This window comes from Oncorhynchus tshawytscha, linkage group LG11, assembly GCF_018296145.1.
Source record: "Oncorhynchus tshawytscha isolate Ot180627B linkage group LG11, Otsh_v2.0, whole genome shotgun sequence".
Classification (NCBI taxonomy): domain Eukaryota; kingdom Metazoa; phylum Chordata; class Actinopteri; order Salmoniformes; family Salmonidae; genus Oncorhynchus; species Oncorhynchus tshawytscha.
Window position 1 is genome coordinate 34,427,219 of NC_056439.1, and position 19,888 is coordinate 34,447,106.

Below are 19,888 nucleotides of genomic sequence, written 5' to 3' on the forward strand. Positions count from 1 at the left end.
AGCCTTGACAGATTGATGACAATGTGTATGGATTGGGAAGGGGACAGTCTGGGCTAGTGGCCGATTTTTAACTGCTTAGACGCCACATTCAGTGCCATGGGGTTAGTGGGAATGCTGACACACACGGCTGCAGGAGTGCAGAGTTGCAGCATTGGACTTGACAACAACATGGGGCCTGAGCATTGGCCTGAGCTGTGTGGGCACAAATGCACATACCCACTAGAAATGGGAATACTTTTCTTGGTAGTTCTTATTTGAGATAGTAGATACAGTATGTGGTATAGATATCCGTGAGCAGTGAGCTGTACTAGGGGCCGTACTATACTCAGGCCAGAGACAGCAGCCTGTGTTCAGCTATGATTACTTGGAGACACTACCACAACTGTGGAAAGGGTTGGCTACAGCCCCTTGGCACTCAAACACATTTAGAAGGGTCAGCTAAACAAAAGTAACTTGTTTACTGCTTCATCTTTTATCCCTAAAAGTTTATCTTCCAACGTTCAAACTCTCTGAATCATCGTCTGTTGATAGGTTCCCAGAAGTACTGGCTCTGACTAGACAAAGGAGGGGGGAGAGGGGGATGGAGAATGGGGAAGAGAGGAGAGTGTAGAGGAGGGTGGAAAGGTGGAGGAGATGAGGATGGAGAGGGGGGAAGGGAGAAGGAGAGGGGGTCTGGAATGAGGGGAGCTGGAGAGAGGTGGTGGGGGGAGCAGACTGTCATCCAGCTAGCTAACAGACAGAGCCAGACTGGGCCTGTGGAGACATGGGGTCAATCAAGAGCGCTGTCTTGCCTTACTCTGCAATATCTTACCCCGAGGAGATTTGACAAGCCAATAGTCCTGTCCTGGCCTCGCCACCACACCGATACAGTTCTACACGACACAGAGACAAGTAATTTAATCTCTGCCCTGTAGTCGTCTCCATCAACTTTATGAAGAGCAGCTACACTCTGCACACATGATGGTTTTCACTGCACTAAGCATGTTCGCCGTAGGGCACACAGTGGTGTGTGTGATGACAGAACACCTATACATGCCTGACGCACTTGTAACTTGTTCAGAAAGTATTGCCAGATCAGATAACACCTGTGGGCCTAGTCGGGGGTGTGATGGGGTGGGGGGGGTGGGGGGGGGATGGAATGTGTATGTGCATTATGGAGATTAGCCATTCTTCTCCCATCCCTCCTAATGCACAACTCTACATACAGGACCCTAAGTGGAAGTTGGGGCGGAAAGGGAATGGTAGAGGGGTGAGTCTGTACATGGAAGTGCTAATCTGTATCATGTGTCCAATACAACTGAAAGCTGCTGTTTTCTCTGGAGGCCTTTTTCTTTCCCGCCACTGATTATCATATCAAAGCAGCAGAGATGACATGCAGGGGAATGAGCTCTCTGTCAGCCTCCACAGTCCATGGCCGCCCAGGACACACCAGACCAGACTGGGGGTAATTGTAGCCATGTGGCTCCACTCGGCTCCACAGTGGGGCTGGAGGAGATGAGATGACACCTGTAGGGGCATTTGAAGTGGAAAGGAGAGGATGCGCGTGTCGCTGCATATTGGGTGTGAGGATAATGAGCTACAGGATCCGGGTGCTGTGCTGCGTTAAGGAGATGAGGAAACCCTGACAGTGCCCCACTCCCACCCACTGCCCCCCAGCCCTGCGTATACACCAGTAATACAGCCTGCGTATACACCAGTAATACAGCCTGCGTATACACCAGTAATATAGCCTGCGTAAACACCAGTAATACAGCATGCGTATACACCAGTAATACAGCCTGCGTATACACCAGTAATACAGCCTGCATATATGCACCAGTAATACAGCCAGTAATACAGCCTGCACCAGTAATACAGCCTGCGTAAACACCAGTAATACAGCCTGCGTAAACACCAGTAATACAGCCTGCGTATACACCAGTAATACAGCCTGCGTATACACCAGTAATACAGCCTGCATATACACCAGTAATACAGCCTGCGTATACACCAGTAATACAGCCTGCGTAAACACCAATAATACAGCATGCATATACACCAGTAATACAACCTGCATATACACCAGTAATACAGCCTGCATATAAACCAGTAATACAGCCTGCGTATACACCAGTAATACAGCCTGCGTAAACACCAGTAAAACAGTAAAACATTGCACAGTAATTCCCACCACCCATGGATCTCTGTAAAACAAATAGTGGTTTTAATTTGTTCAGACCCTACATCTTTAGCGATGACATAATCGTTCACACTGGGGTTTATTAAAGTCATATTTTGAGTGTTGAGTGGGAGAGTGGTTGTAAGATTTGCAGAACGTTGTGTGGGGATGTTGAGCATTCAGTGGAGGGTGTTATTGATGTGTTCTCTTGATCCATTTATTATTGTAACGTATCTCCAGGGTGGGTGAACTCTGACAGGGTTGGCTCCCAGGCACCTGTCTAGCTGCCTGCCCCCTCAGCCATGGCTGTGTAAACTATCAGCTCTCTGATGAACCTGGTGCCCTCTCCCCAACACCAGCCACCTGCTACTCCTCAAAGCACTCCCTCTTCCTTTTGTTATTTTAATCTTCATTTCAGTGTCAAACCAATGTCTCCTCTATATTTCAAGTGTTTTTTTGGTCTGCTGGAAGGACTTCACCTTGACTTGGACTGGTGGGTAGTTCTCCCAGTGTCCACTGGATGTAGCTGTTATATTCATCATGGGTTTCTAACCGAGCTCTCAGCATCAGCATCATAACGTTGCTTCCTTCCGTGTCTGAGAGTAAGCATCCAGGTTTGTTCCTCCAGATCAGTTGTAATTTCTCAGTAAGTCAACTAGACAGGCTAATTGGTGCTTCTGGGGCCACAGCGAGTGGCCAGGTTTACTGGGAAGCTTTTAGTGTGGCCCGAACAGTGCAGTTCATTAAAGGTGTTGGGAAGGCCTCTCACTCTGCCTGCTTCCCCTCTCATGTCCCCATACAGGTTGATCCTCAGTGATAATGGTAATGACGTGGAAGCAGTATGCATCCTACCTTCTGTAACGCAATACTCACTTCTAAGGCTTCTGCTCCTTGGTTCCCACTGGATGGCCCAGTAGCTGAGATGCAGTAATAACGGCCAGCGTTACCTAATGAAGAAGGCTGAGACATTAGGTTGTAGAGCTGGGCTTTACCTTGCCAAAACTGTTTCTAGCTTCATGGGTAATTCAGTAATAAGTCATTGTGACCATGTGTAGGCACAAATAAAAATCCTGTGAATTTATAGTTTATTATAAAAAACCTGTTCTTCCAGACTGAAAAGATGTCCTTTTATGGTTTCATTTTTTACTTTTTTACTTTCCTGTGGCTTTATGTTTCCGACTATATCATGCACTTTTAACGGGGGGACTTTTTCTCTATACTCTGTGCTCTGTATTTTTAGTGATGTCATTCGATAAGTCCTGCTGTCTGTGGCGTGTGGGTTTCTATCCTCACTGTCTCTCAGCCTGTTATCATGGACCGTGAAGGATTATGACACTGTGTAGATTAGTGTGGATTTAGGGTCAATCCAGACGCTCCACAGAGATGTTAGAATGGCTCTTCTCTAGAGCACTCCTTCTCTCCCCTACCAGAGTCAATCTATCTTCAAGTGGTCTTGCTCTGGGAAGTGACTAACTGATATTTTCTTCTGGCCTCTCTGGGAAAAAGACTGTGGATGATGTTAACCTGTGTCCCTGTTTCATCTGAATATATCATATTAAATCATATTCTAGTATTCTAGTCAAATAAATCTTATTACTTGAATTTAAGATTAACTGTTGGTCTGCATCTTATCAACTGTATAAACTGTGCCACTTCAGTCACATGGTAATGGTGATCAAATAGAGGATGTGTAATCCAATGGAATTCTCACTCTTCGATGTAATCACTGTGATTAAAATATGATATTCATGTCTTTTCTGCAGATTATCAAGCTGCTGGATGGGAAACGTTCCCAAGCAGTAGGCATCCTCATCTCAAGTCTTCACCTTGAAATGAAGGACATTCAGAAAGGTGAGGGCAAACAAATAGGAACTCCTTAACTGTGTTAAAACCACTCTGTTTGGTGCATTATTACTGGAGGATATTGTCTATATTACTGACAACCTGTCATTTCCTCTCTGTCCAACAGTCATTTTTTCAATTAAATAGTGATAAACTTCAGTTACAATCCTATTTTCACCTGATTAGAAAATTAAATGCCATAAAAATGATGAAAGTAGTTATTTTAGAAAGAAGAAATGTTGAAGCCCACTGCAAATTGTTTCCTGCTTCTTGACAGACCCTAATGTGTGAATAGTTCCACTTTTATAGATGAAGTTGTGTTTCATGTCAAATGTGGAAGATTTCCAAGTTTTCCAGACTAGTGCCCCCAGTTTCCCAGACTAGTACATAATGTTGTGAGTGAACAGCATTGGAATGAAATTAGCCATTTTTGCAATTCTGTCTCCCCAGATTCAATCGTTCATGCACTGGTCAAAATCACATCTATATTTTCCTTCTTGCACTAAAGAGGAGTGGAGTATTTGGTTGTGTATGTGTATTTGACTGCACATGTTAATGTATGTGAATGGGGCGGGAATGTCTGAGGCAGCGCTTAGGCGTGCATGGTTTAGGGCCGTTGGTGACAGCCAACTGGGTTGATATTGGGACTGGGACTGGGACTGGGAGTGGAGCGCCTGGCAGTCTGAGCATGCGGCCAGCCTGGCAGATTTGTTTATTGTTGCCAGTGACGGTTTCCACCGCCTAATGGGAGCGACACCCTGCTAATGATCTGAGTGTGTATAAATCCACCTTCGCAGTCAGCAGACACAGCACCGCCACATAAAAACGCTTGGCCCAATGCAAACCAAACAACACATTGGGCCAAGCTGCCGTTTTTGATTGTGATCATTTTTTCTCTCTCCTTCTCCCTCTGTCAGTGTCGAGGTAAAGAACCCCCAATAAAAGAGTCTGCTCTCTCCCAGCGTGAGCCTGCTTCCTACAGCCTTAATGGGAGGTGTAGGTGAAATGGACAATTTGAATCTGACAATGCAGCAGAGCAGCTTAACAAGTAGTTGCCTGCCCTTTGTTGGCAAATTAAAAGGACATGGGACATGTAATGTAGTTACAGCCACTTGGGAGGAGGGAGTGAGGGGAGGCAGGGGTTTGGTGGCCCAGGGCAGGGAGAGGGAAGAGTGGGGGCCAACGGAGGGCTTGAGCCTGGCTGTGGGACCTCCTGGGCCACCGCAGTTCAAGGCACACCACACACACCCTGAGCGATGGGTGTGAAGTGAAGGGAAAGGGAGTGAGGTGGCAACAGGGTTCCTTTGATCTCCCGGTGTGGATAGATATCCGGACCTGGCCTCCTTTGGCTCAAAGCACTGTGCTGCACTGCGCTTTGGCCCTCCTTTGGTGTATGATTGACGGGTGCATGACGGGCGTGCTGAGGCCTTAGGTAATCCACTCTATTAAGAGGTAGGAAAAGTCCCTCCACCTCCAGCCTGCTATCCAGTATGCTCTCCACTTTGATGCATCATTTTGGGCTGCCCTGCTGCCTCAGCTGGTCGTAGGGGCTTGGGGAAGCTCTGGATGTCATTGGAAGAATGCTTGGATTCTGGGATGCAGAACTATTTCTTCTTATTGTGGAGATAGAAGTTAACATGTCTTAATGACTCCAGGGGTGTCTCTGTATACAGTACAGTCATGTGCTTTTGGCTCGACTTCACTGGTGGTTCTTTGCTAGTCGTGCGACTCTCAGACATGACACAGCCACAGTGGTGTAGAGAGGGGCTTGTTTCCACTCACATTGGGTCTGTTCTGGGTTGATCTGAGTGCAGGGGTCGCTCTGCAGTCTACAGCTAACAGCACACAGATCCATATCGCCATTGAGACCAGGAGCCATCCCTCCCAGTCTGCCCCCTCCTTTCCTCTCTCCTCCCTGACCTGTAACCAGCCATAAAGCTGTGACTCCTCTTTCTGAGACACTGAGCAGAGCTCTCCCTCTCTTACTTTCTTTCTCTCTCGCACTGCTGACAAGCAGGGGTGAAAGTAGATCAAATGTCTTCCTGGTACGGGGACTTCCTACAGTATGTGTGAACGCACTTTGTCATTTTCATGGGCCTAATCACAGAATTACATATAGAATCATTATTATTTAAAAGGGTCTCTATGGGCCTAATCACAGAATTACATATAGAATCATTATTATTTAAAAGGGTCTCAATGGGCCTAATCACAGAATTACATATAGAATCATTATTATTTAAAAGGGTCTTCCTGGAATTACATATAGAATCATTATTATTTAAAAGGGTCTTCCTAATCACAGAATTATATAGTCATTATTATTTAAAAGGGTCTCAATGTTTGTCATTATTATTTAAAAGGGTCTCTATGGGCCTAATCACAGAATTACATATAGAATCATTATTATTTAAAAGGGTCTCTATGGGCCTAATCACAGAATTACATATAGAATCATTATTATTTAAAAGGGTCTCTATGGGCCTAATCACAGAATTACATATAGAATCATTATTATTTAAAAGGGTCTCAATGGGCCTAATCACAGAATTACATATAGAATCATTATTATTTAAAAGGGTCTCTATGGGCCTAATAGGAAAGATGTGTTGTTTTACATGGACTTTTACACTTGTGCAGCAATCTAATCAACATGATAAAAGAATCCCCTCAAAACCTGTCAGTTTTTTTCATGGGCTGCATCTCAATCCACCACGTCCGTCTATGTGGGCTTTCCGCATCTGTAGCTGAGCTACAGTGCTGTTTGTCACACCAGGACACATCACGAAAATTGGTATTCTCCCAAAAATGTCTGTAGTGTCTGAAGAGGTTAGCCTACCGACAATGGAAAGATGACACTCTTACGAACACAATGATGTACTCCGTTTTGTTTTGTGACTCCCCACAAGTGTCACAGGATTTGTAGGGTAACCCATACAAATTCATGGAAGTATGGAGATAGTTTTATGACATTTCAAAACGAGGACGTTTAGGGACCAGGGACGTTACAAATGACATCAGTAGTATTTCAGTTTGTCTTGGATGCATATTTTATGTGGATGAAAATGAAATATTGTCAGCTTTTATGTCGCTGAAATAAATTGCACATTACGATAAACAACAGGTCTCTAACTGTACATTTGCATTCTTTCAGGATTCTGAAAGAAAGAAATCAAATTTCTCCACTCCTGTTCCCGAGACAAAATTAACATTTGGCCTAACATTTTAGTACGAGGAACACTTCATTCTGCAGGAGTTCATATTATAATAGGCTAGGCTGTGTGTGAGGCCTACATTCAGTTACTATTCCAACTATTAGACTACTCCACTCTAAAATCACATACAAAACACCAAAAAGTATTATGAATGACATTCAGTGATTGTCATCATTCGGCCTAAACAAATATTGTAAGCTGAATTTATGTGTCCACTGCTTTCCCCGCACATCTCGTTCTCACCCACTCATCTCTTCCTTAGCAAGATTTCACTGTCTATTTTTCATATCAAATCAAAGTTTATTTGTCATGTGCGCCGAATACAACAGGTAGACAGTGAAATGCTTACTTACAGGCTCTAACCAATAGTGCGGAAAAGGTGTGTGTGTGTGTGTGTGTGTACACCGCCTGGTGTAGAGGTCCTGGATGGCAGGCAGCTTTGCCCCAGTGATGTACTGGGCCGTACGCACTACCCTCTGAAGTGCCTTTTGGTCGGAGGCCGAGCAATTGCCGTACCAGGCAGTGATGCAACCGGTCAGGATGCTCTCGATGTTGCAGCTAAAAATGACTGACAAATATGACTGACATGCGGTCATGATAAATGACCCCCACTATTTATGAGTACCCCCACTATTTATTTGGCCGGTATCCTTTCTGTACCGTTCCAGCTTACTTTCACCCCATCTGATAAAAGGTTATCGTTATATCTCTCTCTCTCTCCTCTACACTCTGAGAAAAAAGGGTTCCAAATAAGTTATTTGGCTTCCCCCATAGGAGAACCATTTTTGGAGAACCATCAACCTGGAACCAAAATGTTTCTTCCTGGTTCTAGATAACACCTTTTTTCTAAGAGTGGAGCCTCCCCCCCTCTCTCACTCTCTCACTCTCTCTCTCTTCTCTCCCCTCCTCACCTCTCTCCCCTCCTCTCCTCTCCTCTCTCCTCTCCTCTCTCTCTGCGGCCCCACTTTAGAGATCATTACTGCAGACTGTGATCATTACTGGAGACTGTTTCTAAGAGTGGAGCCTTGTCTCTCGCTCTCTCTCTCTCTCTCTCTCTCTCTCTCTCTCTCTCTCTCTCTCTCTCTCTCCCTCTCTCTCACTCTCTCTCTCTCTCTCCCCTCCTCACCTCTCTCCTCTCCTCTCCTCTCCTCTCTCCTCTCCTCTCCTCTCCTCTCCTCTCTCCTCTCCTCTCCTCTCCTCTCCTCTCCTCTCCTCTCCTCTCCTCTCCTCTCCTCTCCTCTCCTCTCCTCTCCTCTCCTCTCCTCTCCTCTCCTCTCCTCTCTCTCTCTGCAGCCCCACTTTAGAGATCATTACTGCAGACTGTGATCATTACTGGAGACTGTTTCTAAGAGTGGAGCCTTTCCTCTCTCTCTCTCTCACTCTCTCTCTCTCAATCTCTCTCTCTCTCTCACTCTCTCCTCTCCTCTCCTCTCCTCTCCTCTCCTCTCCTCTCCTCTCCTCTCCTCTCCTCTCCTCCTCTCCTCTCCTCTCCTCTGCAGCCCCACTTTAGAGATCATTACTGCAGACTGTGATCATTACGGCAGACTGTGATCATTACTGGAGACTGTTTCTAAGAGTGGAGCCTCCTCTCTCTCTCTCTCTCTCTCTCTCTCTCCCCTTCTCTCTCTCCCCTCCCCTCCTCTTCCCTCCTCTCCCTCTGAGTCCCCACTTTAGAGATCATTACTGGAGACTGTGGTAGTTCTGGCTGCAGGTCCTGGGGTTAAGCAGTTATAGGCTCTCTCCTGTGACCCCTGGCCTGAGAGGAAAGCTCCCGTGTGGGGCTCTGCTCTGACACAATGACTGCCCTGGCCTGCCTGACCACACGCCCCGATACCCACCACTCCCTAATACTCTCGTTCAGTCACTTTAAAGTGATAGTTCACTACATAATCTAAGTTTGTCAGACATTTCAGATCTCAAAAGGTGTTTAATGTTGAAATGAGTTAACAAATAATAGACATGGGTATTATTTCTGTAAAGTATAGTTTTGTACATAGCATGCCTATATGAATGTAATCTCCCTCACAGGTTAACAGGCCTGGGCACCAAACCCAGGCAGCAGGGAATTTAAACAGCATGCCTGCCCAACATATTCCATCTTTACAAGAGATTGTCTCTAATAAATGAATGTATTGTTCCAGCTGTTTTGAGTGTAGATAACTCTGTGGTGGACTTGGAGACCATCGAGGCTTTATATGAAAATGTGAGTATTCCAAGGTGTGCTGTAAAGTCATTCAATAGCATGAGAGAAATGTGAGAATCTAAACTCCTTTTTAAGTGTTTTTCTCACTCAGTATGCTTTTGTTAACACTACATAGTGGTGGAAAAATAGCGAATTGCCATACTTAAGTAAAAGTCAAAAGCATACTCCAACACTCAGACATCATTTACAAATGAAGCATTTGTGTTTAGTGAGTCTGCCAAATCAGAGGCAGTAGGGATGACCAGGGATGTTCTCTTAATAAGTGCATGAATTGGGCCATTTTCCTGTCCTGTTAAGCATTCAAAATGTAACAAGTACATTGGGTGTCAGGGAAAATGTATGGAGTAAAAAGTACATTCTTTTCTTTAGGAATGTAGTGGAGTAGAAGTTGTCAAAAATAGAAATAGTAAAGTACTGATACCCCAACAAAAACGACCTAAGTAGTACTTTAAAGTAGTTTTACTTAAGAACTTTACACCACTGACACTACACCAGGGCTCTATAACATATGCTAGTCTACAGCCAATTTCTCAAGGATGTCACACTCAACATTTATCCATTGCTATTCTACCTCTTGTTTTGTAATGACTGTCTATATCATTCGCTGCTACAGCTTTATTGTTGTCTACTCAACTGTTTTGATTGTGTGTGATCACAGAGGGCCACGAATGACGAGCTGGAGAAGATAAAAACACACTACGAGACGTCCAAGGAGGACGAGGTGAAGCTACTGGACAAGCCTGAACAGTAAGAGTGCTTCTCCAGCATCCAAGGGTTCAGAGAGAGGGCGGTAGAACACTGGACCCTGACTTCTACTGGAGTCAGAGAACTAGATGCTCATACTCACAGAAAGCCATCCCCTCCCGTGAATTCACCATGCCAATTTCAGAGGGTACTTTGGTTTTGTCTTAGAGATTTTTTAGAAACACATCATGTGGTTTTTAATGTGTACAGACAGAGACAAACAGTTTGGTCTTTGACAGCCTGAGCTCACTCATCACGTTGATGGTTCTTTACAGCCAAACCATTATAGGGAGATATTTTATATAAACATCACTTAGAAAAGGTGGCATCACTTTTGTGTTTATTTATCATTTCAAGCAGTAAATAAACCAAGCTCCTTAGTCTTCCTCAGACAGTAAATATTTGTTCCTGGTCTGTTTTGCAACCTTCATGTCTTCTATACTGAGGGAATGGGCTTATGTGTGTATGTGTGCATGTGTGTGGGTGTACATACACGTGCATATGTGTGTGTGTGTCTCAGAGTGAATGGCAGAGATGGACGGCGGCTGGCTCTCAGCGCGGCATTCCTCCCATGGGGGTTAAACATAGCTGGCCTATTAATGACTTGTCACTGTGGGGCTGAGGGCCATGTTCATACCCACTCAGTGTCTGATCCATCAGCAGCCTAATCCCACAGGATATTACAGACATGTCCCTGTTTACATGAGTCGGCCTGACACTACATTTGACCAATCAGTGCTCCCGTCCTCCTTTAGTTGACCCTGGACCTATCAAACTATTAGAGCAGAAAGACTCATGACTATCAGCTGCTAGTTAAAAGCCATACTGACTCAGCCGTGTGTGTGTGTGGAAGCAGTGCAGCCAAGGATTAAAAATAGTTCTTCCTGTTGGACATTTTGTTTAATTTTGTCATAACACATTATTTCCTCTTGTGCAGGTTCTTGTATGAACTCTCCCAGATTCCAGACTTCTCTGGCCGGTCCCACTGCATCATATTCCAGTCTATCTTCCTTGACTGCATATCTTCCATCCACCGCAAAGTAGAAATAGTCTCCACCGTGAGCAAAGTAAGACATGACATGACATGACTTACATGACATGACTGCAATCTTATTGCTTTGTCAGTGTATGAGCTTTTATCATGCTGACCCTGTGTGTGTGTGTGTGTGTGTGTGTGTGTGTGTGTGTGTGTGTGTGTGTGTGTGTGTGTGTGTGTGTGTGTGTGTGTGTGTGTGTGTGTGTGTGTGTGTGGTCAGGATCTGCTGGACTGTAGCAGTGTGAAGGATGTGATGGGGCTGGTCCTAGCCTTTGGGAACTACATGAACGGAGGCAACAGGACACGGGGTCAGGCTGATGGCTTTGGCCTGGAGATCCTGCCCAAACTGAAGGATGTCAAGAGCAGGGTACACTCACCACACACACAGCCACATTACATTATATTAATCTACAGTATGTTACTGAGAAGTTGCACTGGCTTCTTTTGTCTGACCTTTTGTATCTTTAGGACAACTGTATCAGTCTGGTGGATTACGTAGTTGCATACTATCTGCGCAATTTTGACGAGGTACAGTATTTCAGATTGAAGGGAACAAATATCCCAGGATGGACTAAAATATCAATTCTTCTGTTGTTTCCTGATGTTTTGTCATTGGTGGGTTGTCTGTTGGTTTGTAGCACGCAGGAACAGACAAGAGTATATTCCCACTGCCTGAGCCACAGGATTTCTTCTTGGCAGCTCAGGTCAAATTTGAAGACCTCACAAAGGACATGAGGAAGCTGGGGAGAGACCTGACTGGTGAGACACAGGTTATTTCTCTTTTTTCTAAGCAACTCAGGTAACGTCAGGCCTACATAGAGGCGTCCTGTTCTATATGTAGTATGATACTCATTGTACATTCTGTCTTATCCTGTAAGAACACATTCCTCCATCATGCATCAGAGGTGTTTCAGGGTAGATTCAGGATCTCAGACTCTCTGAAGCACCTTTTCCTTGTTCCCAGGCATCGTGTCATGCCATAACAGGCATGTCATCACTCCCCCATTTCCCCCTGCCATGAACATGCTCTACTTACAGTATCCTATGTCAGAAGTGTCAGTGTCTTCATTTCAGCCAAAGCAAGTCTATCTGTCTGAAACGTTTGCAGATGATATGAAAGCTGGATGGAAATGCAATAAAGGAGGAACACTCACAGGAGAAATGTTACCATATGGCTGGTATCAGGAGCTCAGTGCTCACTGGCATGGTCCGCCCAGTTAGCCAACCAGTTAGCCAGCCAGTTAGCCAGCCAGGTAGCCAGCCAGGTAGCCAGCCAGGTAGCCAGCCAGTTAGCCAGCCAGGTAGCCAGCCAGGTAGCCAGTTAGCCAGCCAGGTAGCCAGCCAGTTAGCCAGCCAGGTAGCCAGCCAGGTAGCCAGCCAGGTTTAGCCAGCCAGGTAGCCAGTTAGCCAGCCAGGTAGCCAGCCAGTTAGCCAGCCAGGTAGCCAGTTAGCCAGCCAGGTAGCCAGCCAGTTAGCCAGCCAGTTAGCCAGCCAGGTAGCCAGCCAGGTAGCCAGCCAGGTAGCCAGCCAGTTAGCCAGCCAGGTAGCCAGCCAGTTAGCCAGCCAGGTAGCCAGCCAGGTAGCCAGCCAGTTAGCCAGCCAGTTAGCCAGCCAGGTAGCCAGCCAGTTAGCCAGTTAACCAGCCAGTTAGCCAGCAAGGTAGCCAGCCAGTTAGCCAGCCAGTAAGCCAGCCAGTTAGCCAGTGAGCCAGCCAGTTAGCCAGCCAGTTAGCCAGTTAGCCAGTTAGCCAGTGAGCCAGCCAGTTAACCAGCCAGTTAGCCAGTGAGTCAGTCAGCCAGTTAGCTAGCCAGTTAGCCAGCCAGCCAGTGGATTAGCCAGTGTCAGTCACCCAGCAAGCTAGTCAGTTAGCCAGTGAGTCAGTCAGCCTGTTAGCCAGCCAGCCAGTTAGCCAGCCAGCCTGGGAATTAGCCAGTGAGTCATTCACCCACCCAGCAAACCAGCCAGTGAGTTAGCCAATGAGTCAGTCAGCCAGCCAGTTAGTCAGTGAGTCAGCCAGCCAGCCAGCCAGTCAATGAGTTAGTCAGTGAGTCAGTAACCCAGGACATCAGTTAGTCAGTGAGTCAGTCTGTCAGCCAGCCAGCCAGCCAATCAGTTAGTTAGTCAGTAAGTCAGTCAGCCAGTCAGTGAGTCAGTCATCGAGCCAGTCAGTGGTCAGCTGGGCCGTCCGGGGGTTAAAGGCGTTGCCCCCAGGCAGTCAGTTAGCCAGTGAGTCAGTCATCGAGCCAGTCAGTGGTCAGCTGGGCCGTCCGGGGGTTAAAGGCGTTGCCCCCAGACAGTCAGTTAGTCAGTGAGTCAGTCATCGAGCCAATCAGTGGTCAGCTGGGCTGTCCAGGGATTAAAGGCGTTATTTCAGTCAACCAATAATACAGAATATGAAAGCAATTAGATATGCTCTCCCCTCTCCCCTCCTCATTCAGATTGCTGCCCTCTGGGAAGTCTACAAAGTCTACAAAAGAGCCCCAGACCCAGCTGTCAGTCATTTATTAGGATAAATTGAACACTTAAAGACAATACATTTATTTTATATGTATTTTATATCTACTGCAGGAAAGAAATAGCAGTCTCGCCCGGAATCCTCTGGGTATTGGTAGGGAGCGGTGAGCCTGAATTCTCAGTGTTTGGTGAGGTCCACCTATGACTCCCATTTTTATCCTCTTCGCCAGCCTCCAGGAATAAATATTTATGCTGCGCTATTATAAACCACCCTAAAGAAACCAACTGATCTTAATTATATCAGATCACTTCCATTCACATCTGAATTATGTCTAACTCTGTGTGGCTGGTGCTGACATAGGATCACACCCCCTTGGGTTCTGTAGCTACAAGGGCTCTCAACTGAGAGGAGGCTAGCAATATGAAAGCTGTTCTCCTTATCCCTGCAGGAGCCACATGAGTCCTGTTTTGCCCCACTTTTTCATTCTTTGCTAAAGTTCAGTGGTGTTCCTCCATATCCCTCTTCCCGAGAGTGAGGCTCCAGTAAGTAGCCAGGTAGATGTACAGTGCCTTGCGAAAGTATTCGGCCCCCTTGAACTTTGCGACCTTTTGCCACATTTCAGGCTTCAAACATAAAGATATAAAACTGTATTTTTTTGTGAAGAATCAACAACAAGTGGGACACAATCATGAAGTGGAACGACATTTATTGGATATTTCTATTTTTTTTAACAAATCAAAAACTGAAAAATTGGGCGTGCAAAATTATTCAGCCCCTTTACTTTCAGTGCAGCAAACTCTCTCCAGAAGTTCAGTGAGGATCTCTGAATGATCCAATGTTGACCTAAATGACTAATGATGATAAATACAATCCACCTGTGTGTAATCAAGTCTCCGTATAAATGCACCTGCACTGTGATAGTCTCAGAGGTCCGTTAAAAGCGCAGAGAGCATCATGAAGAACAAGGAACACACCAGGCAGGTCCGAGATACTGTTGTGAAGAAGTTTAAAGCCGGATTTGGATACAAAAAGATTTCCCAAGCTTTAAACATCCCAAGGAGCACTGTGCAAGCGATAATATTGAAATGGAAGGAGTATCAGACCACTGCAAATCTACCAAGACCTGGCTGTCCCTCTAAACTTTTAGCTCATACAAGGAGAAGACTGATCAGAGATGCAGCCAAGAGGCCCATGATCACTCTGGATGAACTGCAGAGATCTACAGCTGAGGTGGGAGACTCTGTCCATAGGACAACAATCAGTCGTATATTGCACAAATCTGGCCTTTATGGAAGATTGGCAAGAAGAAAGCCATTTCTTAAAGATATCCATAAAAAGTGTCGTTTAAAGTTTGCCACAAGCCACCTGGGAGACACACCAAACATGTGGAAGAAGGTGCTCTGGTCAGATGAAACCAAAATTGAACTTTTTGGCAACAATGCAAAACGTTATGTTTGGCGTAAAAGCAACACAGCTCATCACCCTGAACACATCATCCCCACTGTCAAACATGGTGGTGGCAGCATCATGGTTTGGGCCTGCTTTTCTTCAGCAGGGACAGGGAAGATGGTTAAAATTGATGGGAAGATGGATGGAGCCAAATACAGGACCATTCTGGAAGAAAACCTGATGGAGTCTGCAAAAGACCTGAGACTGGGACGGAGATTTGTCTTCCAACAAGACAATGATCCAAAACATAAAGCAAAATCTACAATGGAATGGTTCAAAAATAAACATATCCAGGTGTTAGAATGGCCAAGTCAAAGTCCAGACCTGAATCCAATCGAGAATCTGTGGAAAGAACTGAAAACTGCTGTTCACAAATGCTCTCCATCCAACCTCACTGAGCTCGAGCTGTTTTGCAAGGAGGAATGGGAAAAAATTTCAGTCTCTCGATGTGCAAAACTGATAGAGACATACCCCAAGCGTCTTACAGCTGTAATCGCAGCAAAAGGTGGCGCTACAAAGTATTAACTTAAAGGGGCTGAATAATTTTGCACGCTCAATTTTTCAGTTTTTGATTTGTTAAAAAAGTTTGAAATATCCAATAAATGTCGTTCCACTTCATGATTGTGTCCCACTTGTTGTTGATTCGTCACAAAAAAATACAGTTTTATATCTTTGTTTGAAGCCTGAAATGTGGCAAAAGGTCGCAAAGTTCAAGGGGGCCGAATACTTTCGCAAGGCACTGTATGTGTGTGTCTGGTCTGAGACAATGGAAAGGAGTAGGTCAGACTCCCTAGCCTGGCGGCTGCCCTCTCCTCCACTCTGCCGTGCAGAAACATGATCCTCATTTGATCTCCCTTCCTGTTTGGGCAGGAGTTGATGACCTCTCTCTGGGTTTCTCTCTGGGGATGGGGATGGGGGGGGGGTTAGGATCCATCCCTTCTCTCCTGCAGAAGAAGCCTGAAGCCTTACTATAGAGTAAGACCGGATATTGCACTGTGTTTTCCCTAGTGTCTTCTGAGGCTTTCAGTTCAAATCAAATTGTATTTGTCACATGCACCGTATACAACAGGAGTAGACCTTACAGTGAAATGCTTACTACTTACAAGCCCTTAACCAACAATGCTTTAAGAAGTTAAGAATAAAAATGTGTTAATTAAGTCAAAAATAGATAAGTAGAAAAAGTGTAAATGAAAGTAACAAATAATTAAAGAGCAGGAGTAAAATAACAATAGTGAGGCTATATACAGGGGAGTCAATGTGCGGGGGCACCGGGTAGTCAAGGTAATTGAGGTAATATGTACATGTAGGTAGAGTTAAAGTGACCATGCATAGATAATAAACAGAGAGTAGCAGCAGCGTAAAATAGGGGTCTGGGTAGCCCTTTGATTTGCTGTTCAGAAGTCTAATGGCTTGAGGGTAGAAGCTGTTAAGAAGCCCTTTTGACCTAGACTTGGCACTCCAGTACTGCTTGCCGTTCGGTGGCAGAGAGAACAGTCTATGACTAGGGTGGCTGGCGTCTTTGACTATTTTTAGGGCCTACCTCTGACACTGCCTGGTGTAGAGGTCCCGGATAGTAGGAAGCTTGGCCCCGGTGCTATACTGGGCCGTACGCACTACCCTCTGTAGTGCCTTGTGGTCGGAGGCCGAGCAGTTGCCATACCAGGCAGTGATGCAACCAATGCTCTCGATGGTGCAGTTGTAGACCCTTTTGAGGATCTGAGGACCCATGCCAAACCTTTTCAGTGTCCTGAGGGAGAATAGGTTTTGACGTGCCCTCTTCACGACTGTGTGTTTGGACCATGTTAGTTGGTTGGTGATGTAGACACCAAGGAACTTGAAGCTCCCAACCTGCTCCACTACAGCCCCGTCGATGAGAATGGGTGCGTGCTCAGTCCTCCTTTTCCTGTAGTCCACAATCATCTCCTTTGTCTTGATCACGTTGAGGGAGAGGTTGTTGTCCTGGCACCATACCGCCAGGTCTCTGACCTCCTCCCTATAGGCTGTCTCGTCGTTGTTTGTCCTATCTGTCAGGAGGAGTGTCTGTCCGTTTGGGGGCTACGGTAGATGTATATGTTCCTGGAGAGTATCCTTGGTTCACCCAGTCCCTGGGCTCATGTGGGCACGGAGTTGACCTTTCATTCAATCAGGGTCAGCAGAGACCACGGCCACGTGAAGCTCTTTAACTGCTAGGTAATTGGGGCGGACAGCGAAGCAGGGACGCTACTGAATGAAATTGTATCAAATAAAAAAGAACCGTCAGAGCTCATTTGCTGCCCAGGGGAGTTTAGTGTTTCACAGAAGTCCTGTGCAGGGTTCGGCATTCATCACCATGGCAAATCAGACAGTGTCTTTATTAGAAATGCCCCTTAATGTCAAGTCAAGGCAAGGCCTTTACCCTGAAGTCCATTTTATGACAGAAGCTCCAGTTTGGGTTAGAGTACTGCTACCTCTCCTCCCCACATAACGGTTAAATATAGGCTACTCCTAATTTTGCTTAAACACAGGCACAAGATGCAGGGAACATGCCGAGTGTGGATAATACAGTCTTTGTAAACTCAAGACACTCACATAAGAATTGTAAACCATGTTCTATGATTTCTATTATTTTGTCTTGGTAGCAGGCCATATATTAAATGATGACTGCCTTTTCAACAGATTTGTCCGTACATTTCCTCACCTTGTTTTCCTCTTAGATATGGAGCCAATTGAAGCTAAATCTATCAACTAGAATAGAATAGAATACAACTTTATTGTCCATCCAGGATGGACATTTTTCTTTGGCATCACCTTCATTAAAAGAATCACATACATTTTCACATCATACACATTTAAACCAGTCAGTCCATCATGTTGCGAACACTAACAACATAGTGGATATTAATACACTCACTAACAAATGACCAGTGTCCCAACTACACTAGATAGATAAGTACATATGCCGATACAATTTACTGTGCATTTAGTAGTCCAACAGCACAAGGAAGGAATGAATGTTTGAACCCGTTCTTCTTGGTCATGGGCATTCTGAAGCACCGGCCAGAGGGAAGCCTCTCCAACTGAGGGTCGGAGGGGTCGCCAATGACAGCCAGTGCCTTCTTTTTGGTTGCCTTGGAACAGGATGCTTAAATGTGCCTGTGGTCGACCAATTACATTGTTGGCTGTGTTTACTTTTCTGGTCAGTTTGCTTTTGCTCCTCACACTCAGATTACCATACCAGACTGTCATATTGAACGTGAGGATGCTCTCCACCAAGCTGCTGTACACCCTCTCCAGAATATCCTGGCTGACCCCAAACCCCTTTCATTTCCCTTACAGTAGAACAGCTGAAATCCTGAACATTGGAGGACCATGTCTTACGGCAGTTGTGTTCTCAGACAGGCTCTATGTAAGACGTGGGCCAGGGTTGGATGCTGGATAGGTCCAGGCAGATAGAGAGTCCCATAGGGCGGTGCACAATTGGCCCAGCGTCATCCGGGTTAAGGTTTGGCCGGGGTAGGCCGTCATTGTACATAATAATTTGTTCTTAACTGATTTGCCTAGTTAAATAAAGGTTCAATAAAAATCAAATAAATAAATTAAGAGAGAGATTTATTTTAGAGGGAGGTGTGGTGGGTGTTTGACCTTTATCTCCTGGCTGGCCCAATGTAGCCTGGGTAATAGCAGGGCTCTAGCCTGGGTGGGAGGGAGGGGAGGGAGGAGGAAGCTAGGAGCCTGACAGTGCACTGGGGTGGGTTGTTTATAATTGTGGATTAGTGAGAGAATTCCTTGTGCTTTAAGAGCTGATGGAAAATGATCCAGTGCCTGGCGTAAATAACACTGATCTGCCAGGCCAGACCACGGACAAGACTAACCTCCATCTCTCTCTCTCTCTCTCTCTCTGATTAGAAAGGGTTTTCAAAACATTCATGCTTGACGGGTGAAAACATATGTAGTGTCAGTTTATCTGCGAGAGTTTTTTTATAGTCACTGATGGTTATAAATAAAGGAGGGCATAACAGAATCAACATGAATCTGGAATGAGTTCAAGCAGTAGAACATTTAGAACAGAAACCTTTTCTATATGGCAGTCAAATATATAGAGCTCAATGATCATCCAAGTGTACAATGTTTTGTTTTCCAAACATCCCAGGGTCTACAGAATATTGTGGCAAGCCGTCGGTTAATGTGGAGAATTCATGGTTCATTCATTACATCAAAGTGAGCTTGACTAACCGCGTTTGCCATGTCTCAGAGCAGAAGTCAGACTATCTTTTCATGTTAGCACACTCCCCATGTTACAGTACAGTAACATACCTTATATGATGCAATCCTATACCTTATATGATGCATACCAGCTACCCCAGTGTCCCTACAGACAGCATGTACTGGGCGAGCTTCCTGTTTACACACACTGTCGAGTTTATGAATCCATGCCTTACTGCAGTGTTAACCGCATACTGTTTGGGCAACCCTTGAGAATATGGCCATCAAATCATCCTGCCATCATATTTGTCTTATATTTCCACTCTAAACCCAAATAAACCATCACAAATAAACCATTACAAATGTTCCTCTACATGTATTTGTATACAGAGAATCAATGTGTTGCTTACAGTTTATGATGAGTAACATCTGGAAATCAGTATTCTTCAGTGAAATAACCCTGTTCCACAATAATGCTGAATCCACTGTCTGTATGAAGGCTGGCCCTGCCTGAATGTGGTGGCGGGAGGGGAGACAGGTCCCTTTTGACCTGGTGACTGGACAGGAAGCCAGACAGGACAAACAGCGCTGACATTAACAGTAG

At 45.4% G+C, this 19,888-nt stretch overlaps 1 protein-coding gene across 1 annotated transcript in view; it reads left to right on the forward strand.

Moving 5' to 3' along the window:
* The window catches only part of LOC112261821 (formin), a 60,787-nt gene that overhangs the window by 16,044 nt on the left and 24,855 nt on the right, over nucleotides 1-19,888 (forward strand). The window contains 7 exon segments of the mRNA XM_024437441.2: nucleotides 3,922-4,009; nucleotides 9,357-9,418; nucleotides 10,077-10,165; nucleotides 11,100-11,229; nucleotides 11,419-11,565; nucleotides 11,667-11,726; nucleotides 11,837-11,957. Coding sequence (XP_024293209.2) covers nucleotides 3,922-4,009; nucleotides 9,357-9,418; nucleotides 10,077-10,165; nucleotides 11,100-11,229; nucleotides 11,419-11,565; nucleotides 11,667-11,726; nucleotides 11,837-11,957 — 697 coding nt within the window.